Source organism: Muscardinus avellanarius, assembly GCF_963383645.1.
Source record: "Muscardinus avellanarius genome assembly, chromosome: 15".
In the NCBI taxonomy this organism is placed as follows: Eukaryota; Metazoa; Chordata; class Mammalia; order Rodentia; family Gliridae; genus Muscardinus; species Muscardinus avellanarius.
In genome coordinates this window covers 22827594-22852083 of record NC_137801.1, presented here as the reverse complement: position 1 = coordinate 22852083, position 24490 = coordinate 22827594, and the positions used below count along the sequence as shown (strand labels likewise).

At 49.3% G+C, this 24490-nt stretch overlaps 1 protein-coding gene across 1 annotated transcript in view; it reads right to left on the bottom strand.

The window, feature by feature from the left end:
* LOC308273937 (phospholipase B1, membrane-associated-like) overlaps positions 1-24490 on the bottom strand; it is a gene marked incomplete at both ends in the record, with an annotated part of 150002 nt that overhangs the window by 19421 nt on the left and 106091 nt on the right. The window contains 12 exons of the mRNA XM_080711344.1: positions 3916-4015; positions 4191-4234; positions 4481-4548; positions 6092-6150; positions 6666-6726; positions 10391-10456; positions 19585-19656; positions 20066-20161; positions 21226-21330; positions 21878-21959; positions 23305-23405; positions 24149-24214. Of these exons, the coding sequence (XP_080567470.1) occupies positions 3916-4015; positions 4191-4234; positions 4481-4548; positions 6092-6150; positions 6666-6726; positions 10391-10456; positions 19585-19656; positions 20066-20161; positions 21226-21330; positions 21878-21959; positions 23305-23405; positions 24149-24214 (920 nt within the window). The remainder of the gene's footprint in view (positions 1-3915; positions 4016-4190; positions 4235-4480; positions 4549-6091; positions 6151-6665; positions 6727-10390; positions 10457-19584; positions 19657-20065; positions 20162-21225; positions 21331-21877; positions 21960-23304; positions 23406-24148; positions 24215-24490) is intronic.

The following is a 24490-nucleotide window of genomic DNA, read 5'->3' as shown; positions in this document are numbered from 1 at the left end:
TCCCACGAATAAAGCCATCCATATCATATTATGGATCTCCGCGTGTCTCTGTGCGACAGGGGGACGCGCCAAATATCTTTCACCCACCATATATGAAACAATGGCACTTGGCATTCTGGATAAGTGATGTATATGCTGATTAAATACTACTCAGCAATAAAAAAAGGTATGAGTAACAGCTTCACTCAACAATATAGATGAATCTCAAAATATTTTTACTGGGTGAAATAAATCAGACTGCAAAACACAGACTACATGCTCTTTGATTCCATTTATATACAATTCTAAAGAATTCCCCTTCCCCAGCCTCAGGGGAATGGATAAGAAGGAAGAGATCATAAACAGGCACAAGGCAGCTTTTGCAAGTGAAGAACATGTTTAGTATCTTGAAGGTGTCAGTGGAGCCACAAGAATATGCATATGTCAAGACTTACTGAATCACATACTTTTAATAGGTCCAGTTTATTGTGTGCCAGTTGTATTTATTTCTTTGAAAAGATAGGTGTACAAGAAGTTAGGTTAGCAGAATGCATCCAGCCATGGCAGCGTCCATGAAAGAAGCCATCAAGACAATAACCAAGAGCCAGGCTTGGTGGAGCAGGCTTGTAATCCCAGTGCTTAGGAGGCTGAGACAGGAGGATCACAGGTTTGTGCCCAGCCTCAGCTACTTAGTGAGGCCCTCAGAAACTTAGTGAGACCCTGTTTCAAAATAAAGAATAAAATAGGGCTGGGCCTGAGCCTTGGAGGTAGAATGTCTCTGTGTTCTATCCCAAGTACTGAAAATAAAAGCAACTGATGCAGGGTGGCCATTTCAAATCTATGATAAGCTGAGCGCACAGGGCACCGGCCCTGCCCTTATTTCTCATTGAGGAGAATGTCACATCTAGGATATTATCCTGTACCCTGAGCCTATAGATGGATACACCAGAAAGCTGCAAAGAAAGCCTATCCTGGGTAAAGGTGATCCAGGAAGTGTCTCTATCCTTTTATTAGGTTCCAGGTGTGACTAAGGGGATTCATGGGTGTGAAAAGCCCTCTCCTAGGTCTTGGGGGAGGAATATCCACGGCCTCCCTCTTCCTGGCCATCTTCTTCACACCCTCTGTCCAGGCCCAGGACCAGTCCACATGAGGCTCCTCTGCACTCCTTTATCCACATCTCCCCTATTCTCCTTTTCCCTCCAGGTCCCAGGGCTCTGGCTTTCAGCTCTACTCCTATCTACTGTGGGAGCTGCACAGCTGGGGTTGACTCCATCTTGTAGAGGAGGGGGTGGCTGGAACATTTTGGGGGTCCTTGCTGAGCGTTAGCTGCTGTGCCAGGTCCCAGGCCTGGGCTCGCGTGTTTTTAGGTAGGAGACAGCTGTCTGTTGACTACTCAGCTCAGGCTTTATTGTTCTGGAAACTATAGTCTATGACTAAGTATCAAATTATTTCAGTTCGCAGTGTTGTCATCCGCAACACCATCTTTTCCCAAAAGTCATTTCCTGTTTGCTTCCTCTCTTTTTAAGAAGACAGAAAGCTCTTTGTTGTAAGCAGGGAGTTCACCTTTTGATTCTTTTATATCTCTTAGAAACCTTCCTGGGGCTCAGTCCCCTGCAGGTTGTTGAATAAGGATTCTTGCTTACTGATTGATGGAAGAGGCGTTATCTGTTCAGTAAAACTTTGAAATTAAATGTTGGTAAATATATGTTGGTAAATATCGGGACAAGGAGTGCACAGCTGGACAGCAGAACAGATTTATTTGGGGATAAATCTGGGAGGAGGCACCTGACCGGGGAGAGAGTTCAGGAGCGTCAGGGGCCCCTGCCATCCAGACTAGGGGCTTTTTATGGGGCATCATGAGGGAGGGATAGTTACACAGTCATGTGCCACTGCCTCATCTTCCTCTGTGTCTGCGTGCGTCACCCTGCGTGCATGACGTGGCACATGCTTAAAGAAAGCAAGCCCCAAGGCCAGAGTACTCCTTGCTCTTATATATTCTTTCATAACTATTGTTCTTTTGGTAATGATTCTATTAACTTTCCACACAAATTGCTCTGGTGATGTAAAATCAGGACTGTGGGAAAGACTGAGTCCGTGGAAGATAAATTTTCTAGTAATATGTCCAGTCATTTCAGATTTCTCTCCCAAGTCCTGGGATAAACCCCCACGTTTAGTGCCGAACAAGGACTTGAAGGAGTTTTACTTGGTAAGAGAGGAAAATCGCTGCAGAGAAGCCTCTGCAAAACACAGCCGAAGCCTTTGCCCATCTTCCAGGAACTAAGTCCCAGCAGTCTAAGTGCTCCAACTGAGCTGGACCCTTGCAGTCATGGCTCTTCCCCATTGGTGGTCTTGACAGGGGACCTGACAGCTTTATGGGCTGGTGGATGGGGACTGGTTAGGCCAGAATTCTTTGTTCTCCACCTCCTCTGGCCTGGCCTCACAGCCAGACCTCACAATGCCCACATTAAATATCCTGATACAGGCAGACATTTTATCTGTGCGTATATACTATATACTGTACTAAATTCTTTCCAAGAACTATTGGTTTCATTTAATCCTTGTGAAAAACGAGAGGCTGAAGGAACAACCCTTCTAAAATTATTATTCCTATTGATGAAGGAAATGGAGACACAGGGATGCTTAGCCATTTGCCCAGGGTCACACAGCTAGCGAGTCTCTGAAATGGGATTTGGACACAGATGCTATGACCCCAAACCTCATAATCTTAGGAGATCTGCTATGGTATTATCTCTCTTTACAGGAGCTGATGTTTATCCAGGCTGATAAATGACAGGGTGGAGATAAAGGAGAGTCATAGGATGATTCCCCAGTCTTACTCCTAAGTCAATGACTCACTCTCCTTTCCCCTAACACTGGACACCAGAAATGAAGGTCTCAGCCATATTTCTTGCTACTAATCCTGCCTGGCAGGGATGCTGAGCAGCCGTAAATAGATAAGGCAGAAAGAGAAGGGTAGCAAGGAGATAGGGGCTCCAGGGTCAAAAGAACAAGGAAAAAGCCCTGGTGAATGAACCTTGGGCTGAACAATAATAATAGCAAATGATGATAGTAGTCAGAATCATTAGATGTTGGTTTGAAGACCCCACAAAAGCCAGGTTTTGTAGAAAAATAAGTCCTTCCTGCATGTGAAGTGGAAGAATTGACACGCTTCCTGGCTCCGAGACTCACGCAGAGCTGGGGGCCTGGTTGCTGCTTCTGAAAGGAACATTTCCTGTAAACAGTGACTGAAGCCAGTACCGCGTTTCCCTGGTGATCTGAGCAGAGCAATCCTTCTACAAAGCAAACACCCAGCGCGCTCTGTGCAGAAAATCAATGAACCCAGTCAGGCATTTCAGCTCTAATGATCCGGGTTGTTGTCAACAGCAGAGATCCCAGGGAAAACAAACAGCCGCCAGGCTATCTGAGGGGCCCTGACATCTGACTCCCCAGCATCAGAATACAGCCTTTCCAGTTCTGAGGCGAGGCGGGGAAGAGGGGAAGGGCGGATGCTCATGAGGTCCTGCACTTAGTTTCTCCGGGTGCTGAAAGCCTCCCTGCCTGTGTGCCTCTGCTGGGTGGGAGGTGGAGCTGGGGTCAGGAGGAGAGTGCCCGCCAGGGTGGTAGCACACAGAGGTCAGGGCTGCCTTCAGGACTGGTCTGATCCTGGCTCTTCTGATAACTTGCTAGGCGACCTTGGCTGCTCAGGAAACTTTCTAAGCCTCAGTGTTCATCATAGTGCCCACGTCCAAAGAGGTAAAGAGGACATGAGCTAATCTAATCCGCATGGAGGGTCTGGTACAGGGAAGAGCCCCTGCAGAGTGAGCATGACTCAGCTGGGACCAGGCTCCCAGCCACCATCTTTCTCGCCCCCTCCCGTGTCCACCTCCATCTCTCAGCCTGGCTCCCACTGTCCCTCTTGTACCTAAGTCTACTCACCGAGCTCTGGCCTCTTCTGCTGCTACATTTAATCCTGCCGTCGCCTGCGAGGTACCGGTGGAGAATCCAAGGATGGAGGGGTTGAACTTCTTCAGAATGTCTTTAGAGAAGAATGAGACAGAGCGGGGTGAGGGGAGGCAGGAGCCCTGGGAACTGAGCTGGGCTTGCAGTCTCGGGCCCCAGTGCAGGCAGGAGGTTCGAGCCTTCCCAGGGCTGCTGATGTTCCTCCCTGCAGATAACCTTGTCTGCAGTGCTTCTCCATGTTGGCTACTTACTGGGCAGCGTGGTGTGGGTCTCCAAAGCCCCATCTCCGCCAATGCTGGGGAAGATCAAGCAGCCCTGTTAAAATCACCCTGACACACGTGTCAGAACCAGAGATCCTGCCCCTGAGTGTCACTCCATCACCCCCCGGGCTCACACAACAGCACCGAATCTCCTTGGGTCTCAGCCCTGGTCCCTGAAGACCCAAAACTTGCCCCTGGGGAGGGGGAGTAAGAGGAAAACACCCTCCTCACACCTAGCTGGGGAGCACTGCCAATAGAGAACAAGCCAAGAACATCCTCACCTCCAGGAGAGCCCCCTCCAGGAGGTGAGCAGGGCTCCGGGGTTACTCGATCGAGCTCCCATCGCTGTCTGTGAAAAGCAAAGAGAAGCTTCCAGAAGGCTGCCAGGCTGGGGTGCAGGCCACAGGCACTGGGAGAGGCCCTTCTGGCCCAGGGGAGCAACTGGGGCCCAGATTTGCTCTGGTGAAAATGGCACTGGATCTTCCAATCCAGAAGCTCTGGATTGATGTATTCTTCTCCCCAGATCTCTACCAGCAGCCAGCAAGCAAGGCCTGTGGACTCTTCTCCCCCGCCAAATCTTCCTAGCATCGGTCCCTTGTTTTGCTCTCTGTCATATTGCTGGTGGAGATGCTCCTCTCCCTGCCACGGACAGCACTTTGGCCTCTGCTGGACCTCGCCATCTCTAGTCTCCATTATCTTCCACCAGCAGGGCTGCCACCCGCTGCTTTGAGCGCATCTCTCTCCACACCACCCCATCCTTCAGCGCATCTCCCTCACCCTCAGGGTCAAGGCCAGGCTCCGACACTGACGTGGACACTGTAATCTGGTGTCTGCTTTCCTTCCCCTCAGTGGCTCCCTCCTTCCCCAGCCACACAAGCCTCTATGTCTAAGCACACTCGGCGGTCACTTTTTCCCAAGCATGAGGGTCGTGGGCCACACTCCACCCTTCCTGAAGTGCGGGACACCCTCCTCTCCAGCATCCTCAGAGATGTCCGTCAGTTCCCACCTTCTCAATAAAGCTTTCTCTCTATGCTCTGTCTTAAACAAAAGACCAAAGGGAACTCCTCGTTGAAACTTATAAAAGTAACATATGCTCACCACAACCAGTGAAGCAATGAATAGATGTTTAAAAAACGAATAATCTACTCCCACCTTAAGAATCTCACCCCTGCCACAATTCCACGCCCCCTCCCTTGCACCCACACCCACACCCCACCAGCACGAACTCAGGGTTATGAGCTTGGTAAGTGCCTCCTGAGGCTCGCCTATGTTTGCACCAGCAAGATAACATATTCATACACACACGGGGATGGTTTCGTTTCCACAGAAATACTCTCATCACACTCTATTTTGAAAGTTCTGCATGTCACCTTAGGAATGTGCCTGTTTCTAGTCCTAGCCAGGGGCCCCGAGTCCTGTGCTTCTTTTCTTTCAGAATTGCAGATAGAGCATGGTGCACACAGCAATGGCTGGATAGTTGGCTAAGTCCATTCAGTTAGTGACTGTGCCATGTGCTGGAGGTGGGCTCCCTCTGCCCCAAGGAATGCATCCTTAAGTGGGCTGCAGCATAGGGCAGGGCACGACCTACCACTCTTTGGATCTGGGTTCATGAGGATGAGTCAGGTGCTTTGGACAGGTGCAGTCGCACCCATGGAAGGCCTGGGAGCAGTGGGGCCAGAGGAATGGCTTCTCCTGGGGGTGGAGGGGTCCTCGAGGAGAAGGTGGAGTTTGAGTGAGAACAGGGATGGTGGAGGGGCAGTGTGCATGCTTTGGTGCCTGGCACAGCCAGCCCTCCCATGGTAAGGGACTCAGTGCCGACCACAGAGCCAGAGCTGAGAAAGCCAGCTGCACGGGAAGGAGCCTGGCTGGGCTCCCAGGGGCCCAGTACTCACAGTCATCGAGTCACCCAGGGCGGCCACCACCTTGATGTCTGCTGGTCGGAGCTTATGTACTAGGAGAACCAGGCAAAAAGGAAGATGATTGGGAGGGGGATAAGAAATCTGCCTTTCAAAGTGGGAACTCTACCAGGGGCTATGACTCTGCCTCAGTCCCATAATCCCCCATAGCATGTATTTCTGTCCATGGAAATTATTTTCACGGTTTTGATGGCTTTCACCCATCCTGACAGGAGCCCAGGGCACACTAGTGGCTCAGGAAAGTTCTAGCTGCAAGGTCACAAAGCTGGCAGACTCCACCCCAGAAGGGGCCTGCCTTGCCGTGCAAGGAGGCCTGGGGCTGCCACTGGGACTACAAGAGACGAGAAGTATGGTTTGGGGAAGAGGCCTGGGCACCTCCACATGGGATCCCAGCCATGGGGGAGGCCAGCTTCCCCGGCTTTCCAGATATACTCTGCATGAGAATCCGCAAGGCCTTTTCAAAGCCTTAGGGTACATCTGCGAGGTCTCCCACCCAGCCCCACACTTCACAGGGCCCTTCGCTGCAGGGAGTGGTGATGTTTTCACTCACCTGAGGTGGGCACGCTTTTGGAAGAACTCAGCTCCGTACACAGGAAGTCACTGCCCCAGTTCTAAATCAAAGGGAGGAAGCACACGGCCAACAGTCACTGCGTAGCAAGCAGCCGCCCAGAAAAAACAACTAGGGATTTTTTGGTAGAGGTTAGAAATACGTCACTGGAGGAGGTCAGGGGGGTGAGGGCTGTTAGGTGTAGGCTGAGAGGGAAACTGGAGGAGAGCATTGGGTTTCTCCACATACCGCTCACGGTGCGTGCACGACATGTGCACTCCACGCCTTCCCATCCCAACTTAGCTACACTCTTGAAGGCAGCCCCAAAGCCAGGGAGAAAACCGTGGCTTCTTACTACAGGTGTTCTCCCCAAAAAACACAGGGTTTGGGTGCTTAATACAAGAAATTCCAGATGTGCTCTGGTGTTGTTGACATTAAACCAATTGACAGTAGTTACAGCGCTAGGCTCTAAACCAATCATAAGTTAAAATAGTTTTAGGAAAACAAAAATGATTGCAAAGCTCTTGGTTTCCTGTGTTTTCTCTATATACCTGCCTATCTTTTTGCATAGTTAAGAGTTATTCATTGCTGGTACCTGATGATTGCCTACATGTTATGGTTTGGATCAGGAGTAGACCCCCAAAAGCTCATGTGTTGAAACCTGGTCTCCGGTGCGGTAAGGTTCAAGATAGGGCGTTGCTAGAGGAGGCGGGTCACTGGAGGTGTGTGGCCTTGAGAACATCATCCAGGTCCTTTCCTTCCCCTCCCCCTCCACTTCCCACTGCAATGAGAAGCTTTCCTCTGCTTCATGATGTTTCTGCCTTGGAGCCAGCCAACTCTGGACTGAACCTCTGAAATCTTAAGAGCCAAATAACGCTTTCCTCGTCCAAGTTGTTCTTGTCAGGCATTTTGACCACAGTGACACAATGGTAACACATGGTGACTTTAAATATGTTTGGTCACTTTCCTTTTCTGTGTAACACAGAGCACATTTTCCAGGTGCTGGTAGAGAGAAGAGGGGAAGTAGAGGGCAGAGAAATGACTAGGGCCAGAAAGCTGGTGGAGAACCGAATCTCTTTCTAAATCCCTACATATCTGCATGTTAAGTGTGCGGAAGGGCTCCACTCACAGATGACTGACTGTCGAGCAGTCACCAGCAGAGGCTCTGAAAGCTAAGCTCATCTGTTTGGTCAGATGATGATGAACACAAGCCCTGTTAAAATGTCCCTTTCACCAGAGAGTGAAAACACAACTTCTCTCCAGTATTATTTGCCTAATCCAGTGGAATTTAGTTTTTTCCAAGGGAATGCTCAATTCGCTGCACTGATGGATTTCTTCCTCTCTTTGGAAGGAAGCTCTAATGAAATCAAGAAAAGGCCTGTGTGCAGATGACAAATACTCATAGAAAACTCAATTAAAATAAAAAAAGTTACCCAGCTGTCAGCACCTTAGAAATATCTCTGATAGCTGGGAAGTCAGAGCCACACATTCCCTGTAGTTTAACAACACAGACTGGAACTTGAGCACGTTTGTCTGTCATAAGAAAAGAACCCGCATTTCCCATCCCAAACCAACGCATCCCCATCCCCTGGGGATCTTGTGAAGTTAAAGCTTCTGATGGGCTCCTGCCCAGGACTCTGCATTCCTAACAAACCCCCAGTGATACTGATGTGGCCTATCTGTGGCTACTTTAAGTGGCAAGGCCTGGGTTTTTAACTCTTCCCGCAGCAAAAGAAAAGATATATGAAAATGAAGGTACAGGAGGACAGGCCCGGGCTCAGTCTGCTCACCAGTCTACTCAGAACTCAGCATAGTACCGGCTCCATTTCAGCATTCAGTAAGTAAATGTGGAATAAAGAAGTAAGTGTCTGATTGACTAGATATAGCTGACATGTTAATTAAAATAGAATTTGGGGTGTATTCATTTTGAGTCACCCCCCCCCATGCCATTTTGGCATGGGGCTGTATATCTCTTTTCTGTGTTTCTATTTTTCTAATAAACTTCTTTAAATCTTAAAAAAATATATAGAATTTGGCCACTGGTACAAACAGGATGTGACTCCATTGGGTAAAGTAAGCTGGAGAAAACCCAGCTTGAGAAAGCACAACCCCAGCAATGAGGCTGTTACTTATTTTACCCCGGGGCTTAGCATCTGGCAGTTCTTCAGTAACTCAATAGAGGTCAATCTCAACTCTCTGGTTGGCTTGTAAGAGGTCCCTTCGCTGGGTGTGGTCCACACTTGTAATCACAGTACTTGGGAGGCTAAGATAAGGAGGATCACAGATTTAAGGCCAGCCTCAACTACTTAGTGAGGTCCTCTGCAACTTAGTGAGACCCTCTTTCAAAATAAAGAGTAAGAAACAGGGCTGAGGGTGTAGCTCAGTGATAGAATGCCCCTGGATTCAATCTCCAATACTACAAAAAAGAGAGGCCTGTCTCCCATCACTAATCTCCAATCCATTCCTCACCCTGCAGTCAGGGAGACCTCTTAAACACTTGAGCGAGACCCTGCCACCACTCCTAAAACCTCCAAAGGCTTCCTACCTCTTCATGTGAAACCCAACCTACTGAGGGACTCAGGCTCTGCGCAGCCTGGCCCGAGCACCTCCTCTCTCATCTCACCTCCCACCTCTCCACCTCACTTCCCACCACCCCCAACCACGCAGACCTTCCTCTTCCTCTCTCTAACACAGGCCTGCTTCCGAGCCTCTGTGCCCCCTGGTGCCTCTGCTTGGCACTCTGTTTCTGGCTCTTCACACAGCTGGCATCTTTTCTTCTCACACACATCTGTTCAAATCTCCCTCCTCACAGAGGCCCAGCCTGTATGACGCGCCTGGATTTTCCACCCTTCCTCTGGCCCAGCGCTCTCTCAGAGCACTGTCCTCGGAGACATTGTCACTCTCTGAAATGATCATTTTAAGCAATTTACTGGATGCCTCCCTTAGCAGATCGTAAACTTCATGAGAGCTGGGACCCATCTGTCTGTCTTCTCCTGGAACTCTCTGAACTGGCGCCTGGTGCATAGTAGATGCTCAGGAAGTGTAGAATTTCTATTGGACTCTGACTCCCTCGGGTCAGAACCATGTTTGTTACTCCTCTGAATCCCCATCAGCCCCTAGGGTAAGACTGGTGCGACATGGGTCTGAAACCTTAGGGATGAAACCAAAACTGGTAGCTTGCAAGGCTTGGTGTGGTCCAGGATCCTGCCGGCCATCTTTAAGAGTTGCAGTCCCTAAGATCACAGGCTCTGAGTGCTCAGAGCTGGAGCAACTGACTTGGCTCAGCCAAACCCCCCCCCTCTGGGGGGGGGGGTCCCGTTGGATATGCGTCAGCTTCCTGCCGGGCCTTGCCCCTGGCACCAAGAGAGCCCTTCTTACTTGTCTTCCACCTTCAGAGAGTGTGGCATCACCCCCACAGCCTCCCTTCACCCCGTGAAAGGCTGAGCTGCCTGCACAGAAATGATGTGGGTGAGCACAGGATTGCCAAGGTCAAAGAACGCATTCATACAGGCGCTTCTGGTTGGCTGTGACGTCAGGCAGGCAACTTGAGAACATGTCAGGACAATCCTGGGGCTCTGGGGCTCGGGAACCTTTTTGGTACATTCCAACTCCCAGTATGTCAGAAGGGCACACTTCTGCTTAAGCTAACACCCTGAGACTGCACCACGCCCCGGACCCTGGCAAGTGGAAATGGCTTGTGTCTGAGACAGATGTGAACCAGGGGTTACCTCAATGGTAGGCCTGGTGGAGTATGTGTAGTTACTGTTCCGGGAAGTCCTCAGGAAGGGCTTATCCTAAGAGAGAAAAGAAATCACACGAAGAGTTGTCAGACAGACCAAAGGTTGCTTCAGAACTCACCCTCAACCCTCTATTTTACGTGGTTCTTCTGCGTGTAAGTAGAGCGGTATAAACACATGCATTCCCTGCAGGGTTTTACACAACAGGTTGGCAAAGGGTGCCCAATAAATGGCTTAGAAAGGGTTCCACACCCAGCCCAGTCTGGGCTCCAGGTTTTTGTCTTCACTCTAGCAATTGAACAGCTCCCTAATCCTCAGACTGACTTGCTCTTCTTTGTAATTCCTATGGCAAAGGATTCATAGTTGAGCCTTTTTTCTTCTCCAGGAAGTGTTGTGATTATCAATATATTTTTATTATCAGTCACTTTTATATTTCTGCCTCCTTTGAATTACGTGTTTTATCCTCTTTAGGTTGGCTTCCTTTTTTTTTTTTTTTTTTGGTCTCTTCTTTCTTTTCTTGTTTTCTTCTTTTGCAACATTCTCTTCATTTCTTACCCACCTATCTATTTCACAATCGGTTTTCACACAAGCCCAGTCAGGACTCCAAGTGCACCCAGTTGCAGGTGAGGGGTTAACCAAAGACGGAAGACAGAAGTGGACAGAGAAACAGGCAAAGCCAGCCAGGGAAGAAATGCAGAAACGGGACTGAAGCCTGGTCCAGTCAGTAAAGCCAGGTCAGGAAATAGCGACTCGGGCCAGTGGCCAGGGGCACGTAAAATGTTCCTGTGGAGTAGGGACAAGGGTCTGGGAATTTGGAAGTAAAACGGAAATAAGAAAGAAAAACCAGAATGTTGAAAAAGTCAACTCCAGGGGCTGAAAACTGGGCTGAATCCAGGCAGGAGATGTTATAATTTGTTTTGGCTGATGAAGGAGGGAGTGAGGGAAGGGAGAAAAGGGAGAGAGAGGAGGCAAGGGAGGAGGCAAGGGAGGAGGCTCTCCCGCTTTCTTCAGTTCTGGTCGTAACCACTTTCTCTTGTCTCCTGGCTGACCCTGTGTGCACAGTCATGTCCCTGCCTGGCATATTAAACATCTTGGCTTTGCAATCCTCCAAAGTCCCCATTTTACTGATAAGAAACAACTGAGGTGCAGCACTTGGGGAAGGGACCTGACCCAGGTAACAGAGCAAATCATGAGGCGGAGGTGGGTCTGGTTCCAGCCCTACCATGACAGGCCTCTTGTCTGGCTCCAGTCTTCACTCAGAGCCAGGCCAACTGAAGACCCTGTTGGTCAGATGTGGGGAGCCATTAAGGTTTTCCCCTTTAAGAATACTTCTGACTGTCCTTTGCCCAGAGCCAAAAAGGTTTGGGGTCATAGAGAGTTCAAGGTCTGAGAGAAGCTCAGGTGAATTGATTGGTTTGACCTTTAAGCGCATAGGTGGTGACATCACTAGGGTTGGTTGACCGGGAGCTGTATAAATAGGACGAGAGTGATAAACCCGGGGTCGTTCAGTAGAGATATCGACCCAGGGATGTACTGGCGATCCTTCCATGAGAGAATTAAGTATTCTATGAATAAAATTCTTGAGTACAATTCTTTTCATTCTCACATCTCTCTTCAGAACCCGTACTTTTGCCAGCTGGCTCCAGCAGTCAGACAAAGAGGGTCCGTTTGGAGCACAAAGACTATATACACAAAGCTCTTGGCCCCCAGCCCAGACCCTCCCTCCCGGGCTTCAGAGGAGCCTCTCCTCTTCTCGGAGTCATGCGTTCCTATCTGCAGTGCCGGCCAGAGGACAGCCTTTTAGGGAGAAGCACTCGGGGCCAAGGGCAGGAGTGTGCCCCAGATGTCTGCAGGACAGAAGAGAGCTGGCAACTGCATGTCTGCATGGCTAACGAGAGGATCCTGGTTCAGTATGCTCGTGTCCCCTGAACAGTCACCTTGGGGGAGGGCTGTCTGGAAGCATTGTATAAAGAAGTGACCCCCACACACGCAGCAGCTCCTATGTTCAGAGCGGGTTCTGGCAGCAAGATGAGGGCAGTGACATAGAGGCGACAAAGCATTTAAGAAAAGCAGGTCCGATAAGTGCAGGAATTGGTAAGGAACTACTGCAAGCCTTGGGGACAGGTTCTCCCCAAAACCAAGACTGGGGGAGGAGGTGCAAGTTCTAATTATGATTCTCCCTCCATGAAGGAGCGCTGCCTGGGCTCAGGGTCCAGGGGCTGGAGCACTAGTTCCAGAGTAACCAGCTCAGGAAGAAGCAGATGGCCAGACGCACACTGCCCTTTGGGGGGCCTGTCGGTCATGTGTATTTAACGACAGGATGCATGGTTGGGGGAGAGGAGACAGCACTGTAGGGAGCAGAGGTCTAGGAGGTGCTGGAATGCAGGAGGACCCAGGTCAGGACAGGAACCTCTAGAACAGGTTCAGGTGCCCGGCGCCCAGGGCTTTTTTTGTTTTGTTTTATTAACCACTTGTTGCATATGCAAGTGCATGGGTCTGAGCAGTTTGAGGCCTGGAGTGGGCCAGGTCTGGTGGAAGGGGGGATTCCACAGGGTCTGACTGGCTCTGGAGGATTGGGTTTGTAGCACACAGGTAGCAGAAGAGGTCAACTGAAGGCCAGCACAAGGAAGCTGTCTAGTTTCCACTGTGCAGACTGCGCCTGACTCCTAGGCAGAGCCAGGGCAAGCACCTGTTGTGGGCCAGTGGCTGAGTCAAGGAGTCAGAGGCTACAGAGAAGAAGGGATGCTGCTCTTTCTGCAGAGCACAGAATCACCAACTCAAAGGGTGCCACATTCCAAGGAGAGATGCCCCCATGTGGCAGGGCTGCGAGAAATAAAGGGTTGAGAACCTGGGGGGGTGGGGGGGGCTGGGGCCAAGGGAAGGTATAACAGTCTTCCATGGGGCGCCCCTAGGTTTTCTGTCCAGTTCCATTCCATTCTTTTCAGAACATGCTGGCTCTTTACCTACATTGATGGCACAACCTGCTGCCGGGTAGCCCCGTCAACATGGCCGTTTGATAAGCATGCCTCAGGAGAGCGTGGAAGGGTAAGCAGAGGCAGGGGTGCCTTGGGAGGGATGTAGAAGAACTCAGTTACTATATGAGAGGGGGGGAGGTAGGTAGGTATCAACAGATTGCTAAAGCCAATCCTAAGGTCCTCTAATTCCCTGCAGCTTTATGACAGGATGCAGGAGAAGATAACCTCGCACATGCTGTGATGAATGGCAAGAGGGGCAGGCAGGAGGTGCACTGGGAAGAGTCTCTTTGGAGAGGGTGGCTGCAAATAACTGGCATAATGGCAAGTGCCAAGGAGCAGAGGGTTTGGGAAGACATTTATTTCCTACGTAGACTTTTCTTGCTCAAAAAATTATGCTTTGACTGACTGTTGGGTTTGAGGTAGAGGTAGGGTTAGGGCAGGATTAGGAGGTTTAGAAGCTCTGAGCATTAAAAAGATAACAGTGGACTGGGTGAGTAGGTGCTCTCTTGTAATCTCAGTAATTGGGAGGCTTATGCAGGAGGATCGTAGGTTCAAAGCCAGCCTCAGCAACTTAGTGAGGCCTTCTGCAATTTAGTGAGACCCAATTTCCAAATAAAAAATTAAATAGGCATGGGGGTGTAGGCTGGAGGTAGAAGGTCCTTGGGTTCCATTCCCAGTAAAATACACACACACACACACACACACACACACACACACACACACACCAGTGTCTCCATAGGTAATCCAAAACAGAAAACTGCTAACCAGTAAGGTTTAAGGGAATTCAATGAACAACTTTTTCTTTTCTCATGATACGAGATAGGATGAGGCGCAGGACATCTTTTCAGGCCCTTCCCCATCCTTCCTCCTTTTTCTTCCTGCTTCCCCGTTTTGTTGGTTCCCTGACCATACATTTAATGTTTGGGGGCATCCTTACATCATATTGTGAGCCTCCAAGAGAAAATGTGTTTTAAGGACTGGAAATACAGAATTGGAGTTTGGGGAAAAAAGAAATGAAGACACAGATTGAGGGAAATGATGTGTTAAAATTAAATGGGAGACTTCCGGGAAGATGGCGACCGAGAAAAGCGGGGCTTAAGAGTCCCACTAACAACCAATCTCCATTACCACAAAAAGAGCGCCTTTCATAGCCAGAAAACACCATCACCAGAAAAACAAAAAAAACCACCAGGCTCCAGAGAGAAAGCGGACTGAGAACAGAGCTCAGGGCCACAGAGGAGACACATGCGCCCGAGGACGTGGCAGCAGCGCCATACTGCCGGCGGCAGCGGCGAACTCAGCGGACGGCTACAGCAAGCCAGGAGAGCCGCTGCGGAACAGCCAGACGGGATCTTTCGGCGCAGACAGCATTTAAAGCTCCCAGTGGCTGAGCTCAGCACACGCTGCAGGGATTCAGAGTGGAAATCAAAACCAGAGAAGAAAAAATACGCCAGCCTCATGGCCGAGGGCGTGGCCGCGGCGCCATATTGCCACCGGCGGCGGCAGCAGCAGTGAATTCACCGAGTCCAGTACAGCTACATCTGCGTACTCAAGAACAGTGAGTCAAATTGCGGGCCACAGAGGAGAAATCGCAGTATTGGGCCTCCTGGGACTTGACCCAGTGAGGGAGTGGTGGTGGCAGAGATATCACACCATAGGAGAACGTGCAACCTGGCACCCCCCATAGTTTAAAGCAGCCTCTATCGACTCCCTGGGTCGGAGACTCTGTGATACAACCCAGTAAAGGAGTAGTAGGGTCTGAGATAATACAGACTCGAGATCCAGAGCACCTTAAGTGAAGCCATAGTGACCCAAGGGAAGAACCCAGAGAAGGCACAAACCTCCGAAATCATGGGAAAGAGGAATAACACTGGAGTAATGAATGTGCACAACCCCACAACATCAGAACCTGATAAAACAGAAAATCAGAGATTTCTAGAAGATCAAATCAGGAAAATAACTGTAGAAATAATAGAGGTGCTTCGAAAAGAACTCAGAGAGAGCCAAAAAGAGATAAAGGATGCAATTAATGAAGTAAAGGCCTCAATTCAAAGCACAAACAACCGATTAGACCACATGGAGAACAGAATCTCGCTCTTAGAAGATGAGCAATCCAAAAATGAATGCATAGTTTCTAATCTAGAAAAAAATATCCGACAGCAGGAATCTGACATTGAAGAAATATGGGCCCATCTTAAGAGAGCTAACCTAAGAATAATTGGAATAGAGGAGGGAAAAGAAAGTGATACCAAAGGGATCAACAATCTCTTCAAGGAAGTAATAGCAGAAAATTTTCCAAATATAGAGCAAGAGGTTGATACACAGATCCAGGAAACTTATAGAACTCCCTTTAGACAGGATCGGAGAAGAGGATCCCCACGGCATATAATTGTCAAAATGACCAATGTGGAAGCCAAGCAGAGAATCTTAAAGGCAACAAAAACAAAGGGCCAAGTGACATTCAGAGGCAAACCAATTAGAATCACTCCAGACTTCCCAAACCAAGTCATGAGAGCCAGAAGGGCTTGGAGTAACATATTCCAAACTCTGAAAGAAAACAACTTCCAGCCAAAAATTTCCTATCCAGCAAAACTTTCTATCAAATTAGATGGAGAAATAAGAAGCTTCCATGACAAACAGAAACTGAAGGAATTTATGTCTTCAAAACCAGCGCTAGAGAAAATACTCAGAGATTAACTACAAAGAAGAAATAGGTAACACTCACCAGAACCAGAGAAACAAGAGTTTCCATCCAACAGACAACTAAGATTGGTTATCTGTGGAGATTCATTATTTATGTTAGTCTTTTACCTATCTCTAAGTTGTATTGTTTGCCTTTATTGTTGTTAATTTTTAGGATTTCTAGTTGGAATATTAATATACCTTCAGATATAGCATTTGGAAATATTTTATCCAATTCTATTAGTAACTTTTAACTCTGTTTACATTGTCTTTGGATATACAATATTTTCTTTTATTTTTTAGGGAGTTTGTATATTCTTCTGTTGCCTGTGCCATTGAAATCATATCTAAGAAATCACTGCCAATTTCAATGTTGTGAGGTTTTATGACCCAGATTTTCTCCTGAAAGTTTATAGTCTTAAGATTTATATTTAGGTCTTTTATCTATTTTGAGTTAATACTTGTATATGGGATTAGGTAAAGGTCCAATTTTATTCTTTTCTATGTAATTATTATTTTTCAACAATATTTAGTTAAAAGATTATTATTTCCACCACCAAATGTTCGTGGAAACCTTGTCAAAAATAACTTGACAATATAGGGAAGAATTTAGCTCTAGGCTTGTATTTAACTCCAATGGTCTATATATCTGCCTTTAGAACAGTACTACACTGTTTCAATTATTGTAGCTTTATATGGTTTGAAATCAGAAAATATATATCTGCTAGCTTTGTTCTTTTTCAAGATCGTTTTGGGTATCTAGAATTCATATTCCATATTAGGATAGATTTTTTTCTGAAAAATAAATATATAAATATATGATAGTTTCACCTAAAAAAACAGAAAAAAATATGCTCTAGTAAGAAAGAAAGCAAAAAGAAATATTGAAATGCTATCTTTAAATCATCAAACGCTTGGTATCAGACAAATGAAATTGTTATGTGAGATTATCATTTTTAATTTTGGATAAATTGCTATAATACTAGATGTCAACCACTAAGCCAAGCATGGGAAGGAGGGATGGGGAGAGAATGGGGTGGGGATCGGGTGGGGGCTGACTGGGCGATGTGTGCATGTATGTCTACAAAAGTTTGTATCCCACTATGATGTATGAATACAGTGCACCAATAAAATAAAATTAAAAAAAATTAAATGGGAAATCCTGGAAATGGATAAGTCATAGAGTGAACGAATGTGAAGAGAAAAGAGAGCACGACTGAGACAGGAATGTTGGGGAGGTCTACATTTCTAGGATTAGTAAAGAAAAGGGGTCATTAAAAGAGATAAGAGGAACAACCAGAAAAACAAAAATCAAGGTTGTTTTGCGTCCTCGAGCCAAGGGAGAAATCAGTTTCAAGAGGAAGGAGTTATCTTTGACAAGACAGATCAAGAAGAATAAAAGCAGCTGGGCACGGTGGTGCACACCTGTAATCCCAGTGCTTAGGAGACTGAGACAGGAGAATCACAGGTTCGAGGTCAGCCTCGGCAATTTGCTGTAACTATTTCAAAATAAAAAATAAAAAGGGCTAGGAGTAGTTCTGTCCCCAGTACCAAAATAAATAAGTAGACACATACATACATTTGTACATATATGCATACATAAAACAGAAGAATAAAAGCTGAAAAAGGATGCAGCTGATCTTACAGATGGTTTAGCCAGCCGCCCTGGGGTTAAGAAAGAAGTGGGCAGAAAGCCAATTAAGGCAGAGAGGGAAAAATAGAGACCACAGAACAAATCTAAAGTTGGCTATAAAGTAATTCATCCAACCTAAAAATACAACAGAAATCTGTGGAGCGCTGTTAGCCACCCTACCTGGCAGGGTAGAATGTACTAGCAGGGTGTCTGGGGCTGAGGGAGGAGAAGGGAGGAGGCTGGAGATGCTCCTCAGCACACACATTCGTCTTGGCCACCTCCTCCCCTGCATTCTGCCTGTTGCTTCTATGTTTAGACATTGCTAGGATGAAAATATGTGCTGCCTGGCCCCTATCAGCTCACGCTGAGATGTTGGTAGACTTTTGCAGGGCTTCGAGGCACATATGGGAGGGAGCAGATGGAACCTGAGCACAGTGCCCAGGGCTGGCCAACAGATGGACCCCTTTGGAATGGGCTCCAGGGTTGCTTAGCAACTGCTTCTCCTGGGCGAAGCTTCTGCTGGCTCAAAGAGGCTAGGTTGGCTCTCCAAATGGCTGTGGGTGCTCTGTCCAAAAGAGAGAGGCTGAGCCCATTGTAGCTCAAGATGTTGGGTGCTGGAGCATCGCCCATTTGGGGCTCCCTTCCAGGTCTGAGGCAAATAGTAGCAGACGTTTCCATGGTGGCAGGGATTTCCCTGATCCTATGTCTAGGCTCCACATTGGCACTTATGTTTGTTAGGAGAAAGAGCAAACAGTGGTTGCTTGGTGTACATTATTACTTTTACTGTTTGATGGAAAGGGAGTCGGCAGCTTGGAGAGGGCCTTTCATGGCTGATATTCAATATGACCATGTAGCTTGTTCAAGATATTAATACTTGTAGAATGACTCATTGCTTGAATCCTCAAATGTTCCACTACCCAAGTTGCCCTGACCCCTCCCTGGAACCCCTGGACATCCTCAGGATCTGGAAATTAAAGGGCTGACGCCTGGCTCCTGGGGACCTCGTCTGGCTGGCCCTCTGTATCTGTGTGGCACTGGTTCCTCCATGATCGTCCTCTCGCCTTTGCTCTGAGCAACCAAGGCCTCTGCTACCACTTTTGTTACTTCCTGTCTCCTCCTTCCTGCCATTCTGGCTCTCCTGGTGAGGCTGGTGGTATGTCCCAGCAAGCTTGGGCAGGGGTATCCCCGCTCTTAGGCGACCCGGCAGACACACAGGGGAGCTGCAGGCCCACTCCCAGGCCCTGGGCAGCTGGGTGGGTGAGAGAGGTTGGTGCAGCCTCTGGCTTAGGTCAGGCCTTGTGCTTTTATTGCCATTGAGGGCTCTCTGGCCTTGGCCTTATTTGGTTAGAAGCCATAAGACAGGACCTAGAAACTGGAGCTGAATGGGAATGTGAACCTGCCCCCACCCTAGGCCTAAAATCAAGTTAACAACCGCTTACTTATCCCTCCTTAAAAGGAGCTCCAAGCTGATCCTCACAGATCGCAGGAGGCTGATCCTCCTCCGCCCTCCTGCGCACAGCTTGCCTCTCCCCTTTGCTGCTTCTGTGACCCTCTGCTTGTCAGAAGCCCCCTTCAGGCTCTATGCTCTCTGATGGCTGCTTCTGAGCCTGCTTGGGCCCTTGCTGGGCCCTCCTATCTGCAGCCACATGTTCCTGTCCACCCCAAACACCACTGTCAAATCAAGCCTTCATACTCTCCTCCAGGCTTCTGTCCACCTTCTTAAAAACCCCTTATGGCTCCTGGTCAACTCCCTCTGCATGGGCCCCGCTGCTCCTGTGCCTTCCTGCCTGGCCTGAGCCAGCTCAGGGAAACAAGGAAGCCAGGCCTGGAGATGCGGGCAAAGGCAGGTCCGAGCTCTGGTTTCTAGAGAAGAACAAAACAGGCCTCCCTCATACCTGGGTTGGGCAGAACAGGGGGATATCTGCTGCCAGGTCCAGGGTTTGTGTTTTATTTCCCAGTGGTTCAAACTGATGAGAGAAGAAAAGAGAAAGATGTACTTATTTATTCCCATGGAAGTAGACATTCCCTGGTGGCCTCCTACAGTGGAGAAGGCTCAGAACTTGATTTCTGGGGCCGGAAGTCCACTCCTGGCTCTGCCAGGATCCTGAGCAAGACCCTCAGCTCCCCTGGGATTCAGCTTCTCTTGCAGGGCAACGGAGGGGCTAAATGAAATCACATGGCTTAAACCGCTTAGCACAGGTGCTGGCACATGGAAAATGTTGAATAACCGTGGAGTTTCTGCCTGGCTTTTATGAAGAGAGCACCTGTTTCGACAGTTCTGAACACAGAAGACATTGTGTAGTGGAAGCTGGGCCTGGCCCCTTCCTATAGGAGCTGGTGCTAGATTAGAGTTCCAGGGACACACTCTTATCTTACCATATTGACCCAAAGGGCTCTGGCGAGCTGGGAATGGAATTTCTGATTTGGTTGGATACAGTCTGGGGCAAAGAAGGATGTATCTAGACGCCCATCCTGAAAGAAAAAAAAATACACTTCCTCAAGACCCTTTTGGGTTACAGGGAGCCATCATCTACTGGCTAAACTGGGACTGATGTCACAGTGCCCTCCTCCTCCTGGGAGTGCTCCAGGTTGTCATCCTTCTAGGGCCTGCTCCGCTTAAGCAGATGAGAGCAATCCCTGGGCTGACTAGCTGTGAGTGATCCCAAGTCTCACCCCATTTCTGGCTCCACAATTTTCCCTCGAGTTTAAAAAAAAAGTCCTACATTTATTTTGGGGCACATTTGTACCATGCCCTGGCCCGAGCCGTGGGTGAGGGCATGAGCTTCCAGTCTCTGGGGAGTCTTGACCAGCTGGGTGAGAAAGGCTACGACCTGGTGTCGACTCACTGCTCCGGGTGGTCGTAGTAGGGAGGAGGGAGCCGAGCCCTGGACAGGCCTGGGCAAAGCGGGCACCACTGCGGGCTGTCACCTGGCTCCAGCTCTTCTCTCTGGGGCACTAGTGAGCACAAAGCCATTCTCTTCTGGCTTCTCTCCAGTTACAAGAGGCCCCGTGGGTGGAACCCTTAGCTCACTCACAGATCTATTGGAAGTGCCAGGCAGAGACACGATTGGGGGAGGAGATGATAGCAGAACTGTCTCTTATAACTCTCCGAGAGACAGCAGAGAGTTAAGGATGTGGACTTAGATATCTTTGCATCTTGCTTCTCTGTCCCTTATATCCTGTCTGACTCGGGGAAGGGTACACATCTCTGGCCCTCTGTTACAGGGGGATGAGAATCCCCCCCAGGGGCAGGCAGGGTGGTTTTATCTAAGGGAAGCACAGCGCCTGGTGTGTGGTGGGTGTTCAGGGCGGTCGAGGCCGTTCTCAGTTGCTCTGGGGACTCTGGCACCAGGCTGCCTCGGGGAGCACGGCTCAGACGTTCAAAGGCCTGTTGGAACAGTGTCTGGAGAGCTCTCTGGGTCTTTCCCACTTCATCCACAAGCCTGGAGAAGCATGTGGCGTCTCTGCCTTCACTGTCCTCTAAGGGCGTCCACATAGGCTACCCCCTGAGCCTGCAGTAGCGGCAAGGAGCGTACCTCCAGGACAGGGACCTGGACGTGGTAGAAGAAGGGTTGTAGCACCACGGTGAAGTCCTCCCGCGTGTCATAGCGGCCAGACTCCACCAGGTCTTGTATGTTGTCCTGGAGATGAACACACACACACACACGCAGGGTAAGGGCAGGGTGTGTATGTGCTGTGGGCAATGTCCCTTACCCCATCTCCCTGGATAGGGGAGCTGACTCAGCCCATCCCTTGAGAATAGAAATGCTTGTGATGGCAAATCCCTTTCTGGAGATTGGAAACGGGGTTTGTCACATTTAGGTTTGGGATTTAAGTGATCTGCAGTCTCTAAAGTGCCGGGCAGAGAGTCCCACAGGAATCTCGGGGACCTAGGCCTGTAGCCACCTTTTTTGTGGCCTGCCTGGGAGTGGGGAGAGTGAGGGAGAGCTGGAGGTAAGAGGCTCCTGGTGGTCTCAGGGGCATGTAGGGCCACTGGCCAAGATTGTGGTTAAGCTTGGCCATGACACCCTTGTCACCTGGGTGCCACGGGAATTATGCTCAGCGAGGTATGGCAGAAGAAGGGGCCTGGGGTGGCTGATGTCTCCCATCAAGCCCTGAACAACTCTCCCCAGAAATTCTCCCCTTCCTGGGTTCAGCCCCAGCTTGTGGTCTTAGAGTGAGTCTCACCTGGTAGGCCTGGGTGAGGGTCTGCAGTGCGGCCAGCTCCTGGGAGTTGTTCCGCAGGGTCAGGACACAGTTACACAAAAAGCTGCACAGAGATGGGGAGACAGGAGAGTCCAGAGTCGGCCCAGGCTCACTCAAGCCCTGATTTAGGAGCAAAGGTGTCTTGAGACTCCAAGGCATCTGCTCAGTTGCAGGTTTTAGGGGGACTAGAGAAAGGGCCCAGCAGGAAGCTGGTGTTTGAATTTTCTCCTCTATTTTTCTTCCAGTGCTGGGGATTGAACCCTGGGCTTCGTGCAGGATAGGCAAGTGCTCTACCACTGAGCCACACTCCCAGCCCAGGAAGCTGGAGTTTGAATGAGCCCACGTTCTCACAGTTCCAGGACTGGACCGCAGGTGATGGGCCTGCAACAGATTACGCTGATCAAAAGAGTTTAGGTGGTTACGAGTGCACTTTTAATTATTTAGTTAAAAGTAAAACAAAAGTGTATCCTGTGGCATTGGAGCAGGTGTTTGGGGCTCACAACCTCACACACCCTCTTCAGTGCCACACAGACCCCTTTTGTTTTCTGATGAGTTAGTTCGCATAGATATGTATTTAGTGTTAAAAGAAAGATTAATGGCACTCCTCCACTTAGAAGTCCATGGTGAGTTGAAAATATCTGAAGTCAAAGTGCAATCACTACGCCTGCCCTGCCTAACATCACAGCTTAGCGATGCTGAACGCGGTAGGGTGTGGGGCATGTCCACTTGTGATCCTGGGTTGACTGGGGGCCAGAATCGCTGCCACCATCCAGCTCCACACCACCAACCGGGAAGAGATCAAAGTCAAGATTACAGTACGGTTGCTACTTAATGGGGATGGCTTTTGTACCATCATAAAGTCATAAATCCCAAGTCAGGGATTGTTCTTATTTCTACAGCACTCAGAACAGTGCCCTGTGCACAGTATGTTCTGTGTGATTTGTTAAGTCAATAAATGTATGTATAAGAAGTGAAAACATCCCATGTACTGATCACTCAGCTTAAGTAGCAAGGCATGCCTGATCTGAAGTTCCCTTGGGTCCCTTCCTGTTCTCATCTTGCCCATGAGGTAACTATCCTGTGTGTTTCTTCTCTGTTCTCCATTGGCTTTGATCATATATGCGTACCTCCCTACAGGTGACCTCTCTCATAGTCTGGTCTATACTGTTTCTTACACACCAGCCCCCACTGCACACACTCCTAGTATCACAGACCTAGTACCTGGCACCTTGGGATTGGTAAGGGCAGTGGGGTCAAGGCTCTGACCTCCAAGAAAGGTGAAAGTCCCCTTTTATAGACATGGACACATGGACAGACCAAGTCACAAAGATCCGGATGCATCGCCCTTGCATGTGGGCCTGGCCATGGGTGAGGGCATCTCCAGCCTGGGATAGCCAGCGCCTGCCTACCTGACCTGCTGGACAGGGCACCTGTCTGTGTTCCCCAGGACCACCTGCCGCACGACGCTGGGGTCCATGAAGTCCACGAGGTTGACCAGAGCTCTAGGCACCTATAAAAAAAGCTGCCGATGAGAAGGGGCTACAGGGCCTTCTCCTCCAGCTGCTGTGGACCCTGAGAAGTGGTAGTTCGCTACTGGTCTCCCCCTCAGTTCATCCCTGAGTGGGGCTCCAAGGAGGAATCTGCACACTTGGACACTACAGGCCATGCTTTACAGAACCGCATGGCTGCAACCTGAACCACACTGCCTAGAGCAGAACAATAAAGGCTCAGAGTTCAGCTCTGTCCAGGTGCCATTTAGTGAGCCCAAACACCTTAGTTTTAAATTTGGTAAGATAGGTGCCCTGTTTGCCTGGCCACTGTCCTTGCCAGCTCCTGCTAGCCCAATCAGACCTAACTCTGCTACGGAGAAGGCACAGGGTCTCAGCACCCCGCAGAACGCCCAGTGGTCAGAATGCTCCCTCCTTGCAGGGGATGACAGCAGGCTGGGTGCAGAACCAGACAGGGGTTGCTCTAGACACACCCCGTGGCTCAGAAGGCAGTGCCCAGCCTGGTGCCATGTGGGTGCTGTCTCCAAGGAATGCAGGGACATGTTGCTTTCATTTCTTCTAACTTCTGGATTGATTCCAAATGGAAACAGGCTTGTTTGGGAGTAGACCTCAGCCTCGGGACAGGGAAGGAGCCCAAGCCCTTGGCTCTCTTCTCCAGGGGAAGGAGACTTCTATCATTCTTTCCCCTGCAAACCTTCACCTCCACCATGCTGCAGTGGTACCAGCTGTGGGAGCTCTTACCCACCTCCCTGTGCAGGATGTCCAAGGCATTGCGGAGATGGTCAAAAAAATTGGCTGCAGAATACAAATTCTGGAAAGAGACCAGAGGGAGGAAAAGGAATTGCTGGTTTGGACAGAGGGCAGTGTGGGCAGCTGTGGGCCTCCCTTCCGGCTCCATCCCCAAGGTCAGAGTCTCCCTGTGACCTCCAACTGACTAGCTCACAGCTGACCACCCATGGTTGTCAAAGAGGGGGCCAGCCAGAAACCCGGAACCATCAGCCAGAGCTTTAGTTTGGGAGCAGAAAGTAGAGTGCCCTCTCCCAACTACTTGAGGTCTACAATTTCTCCTGAGTTCTCAAGCGGTTGA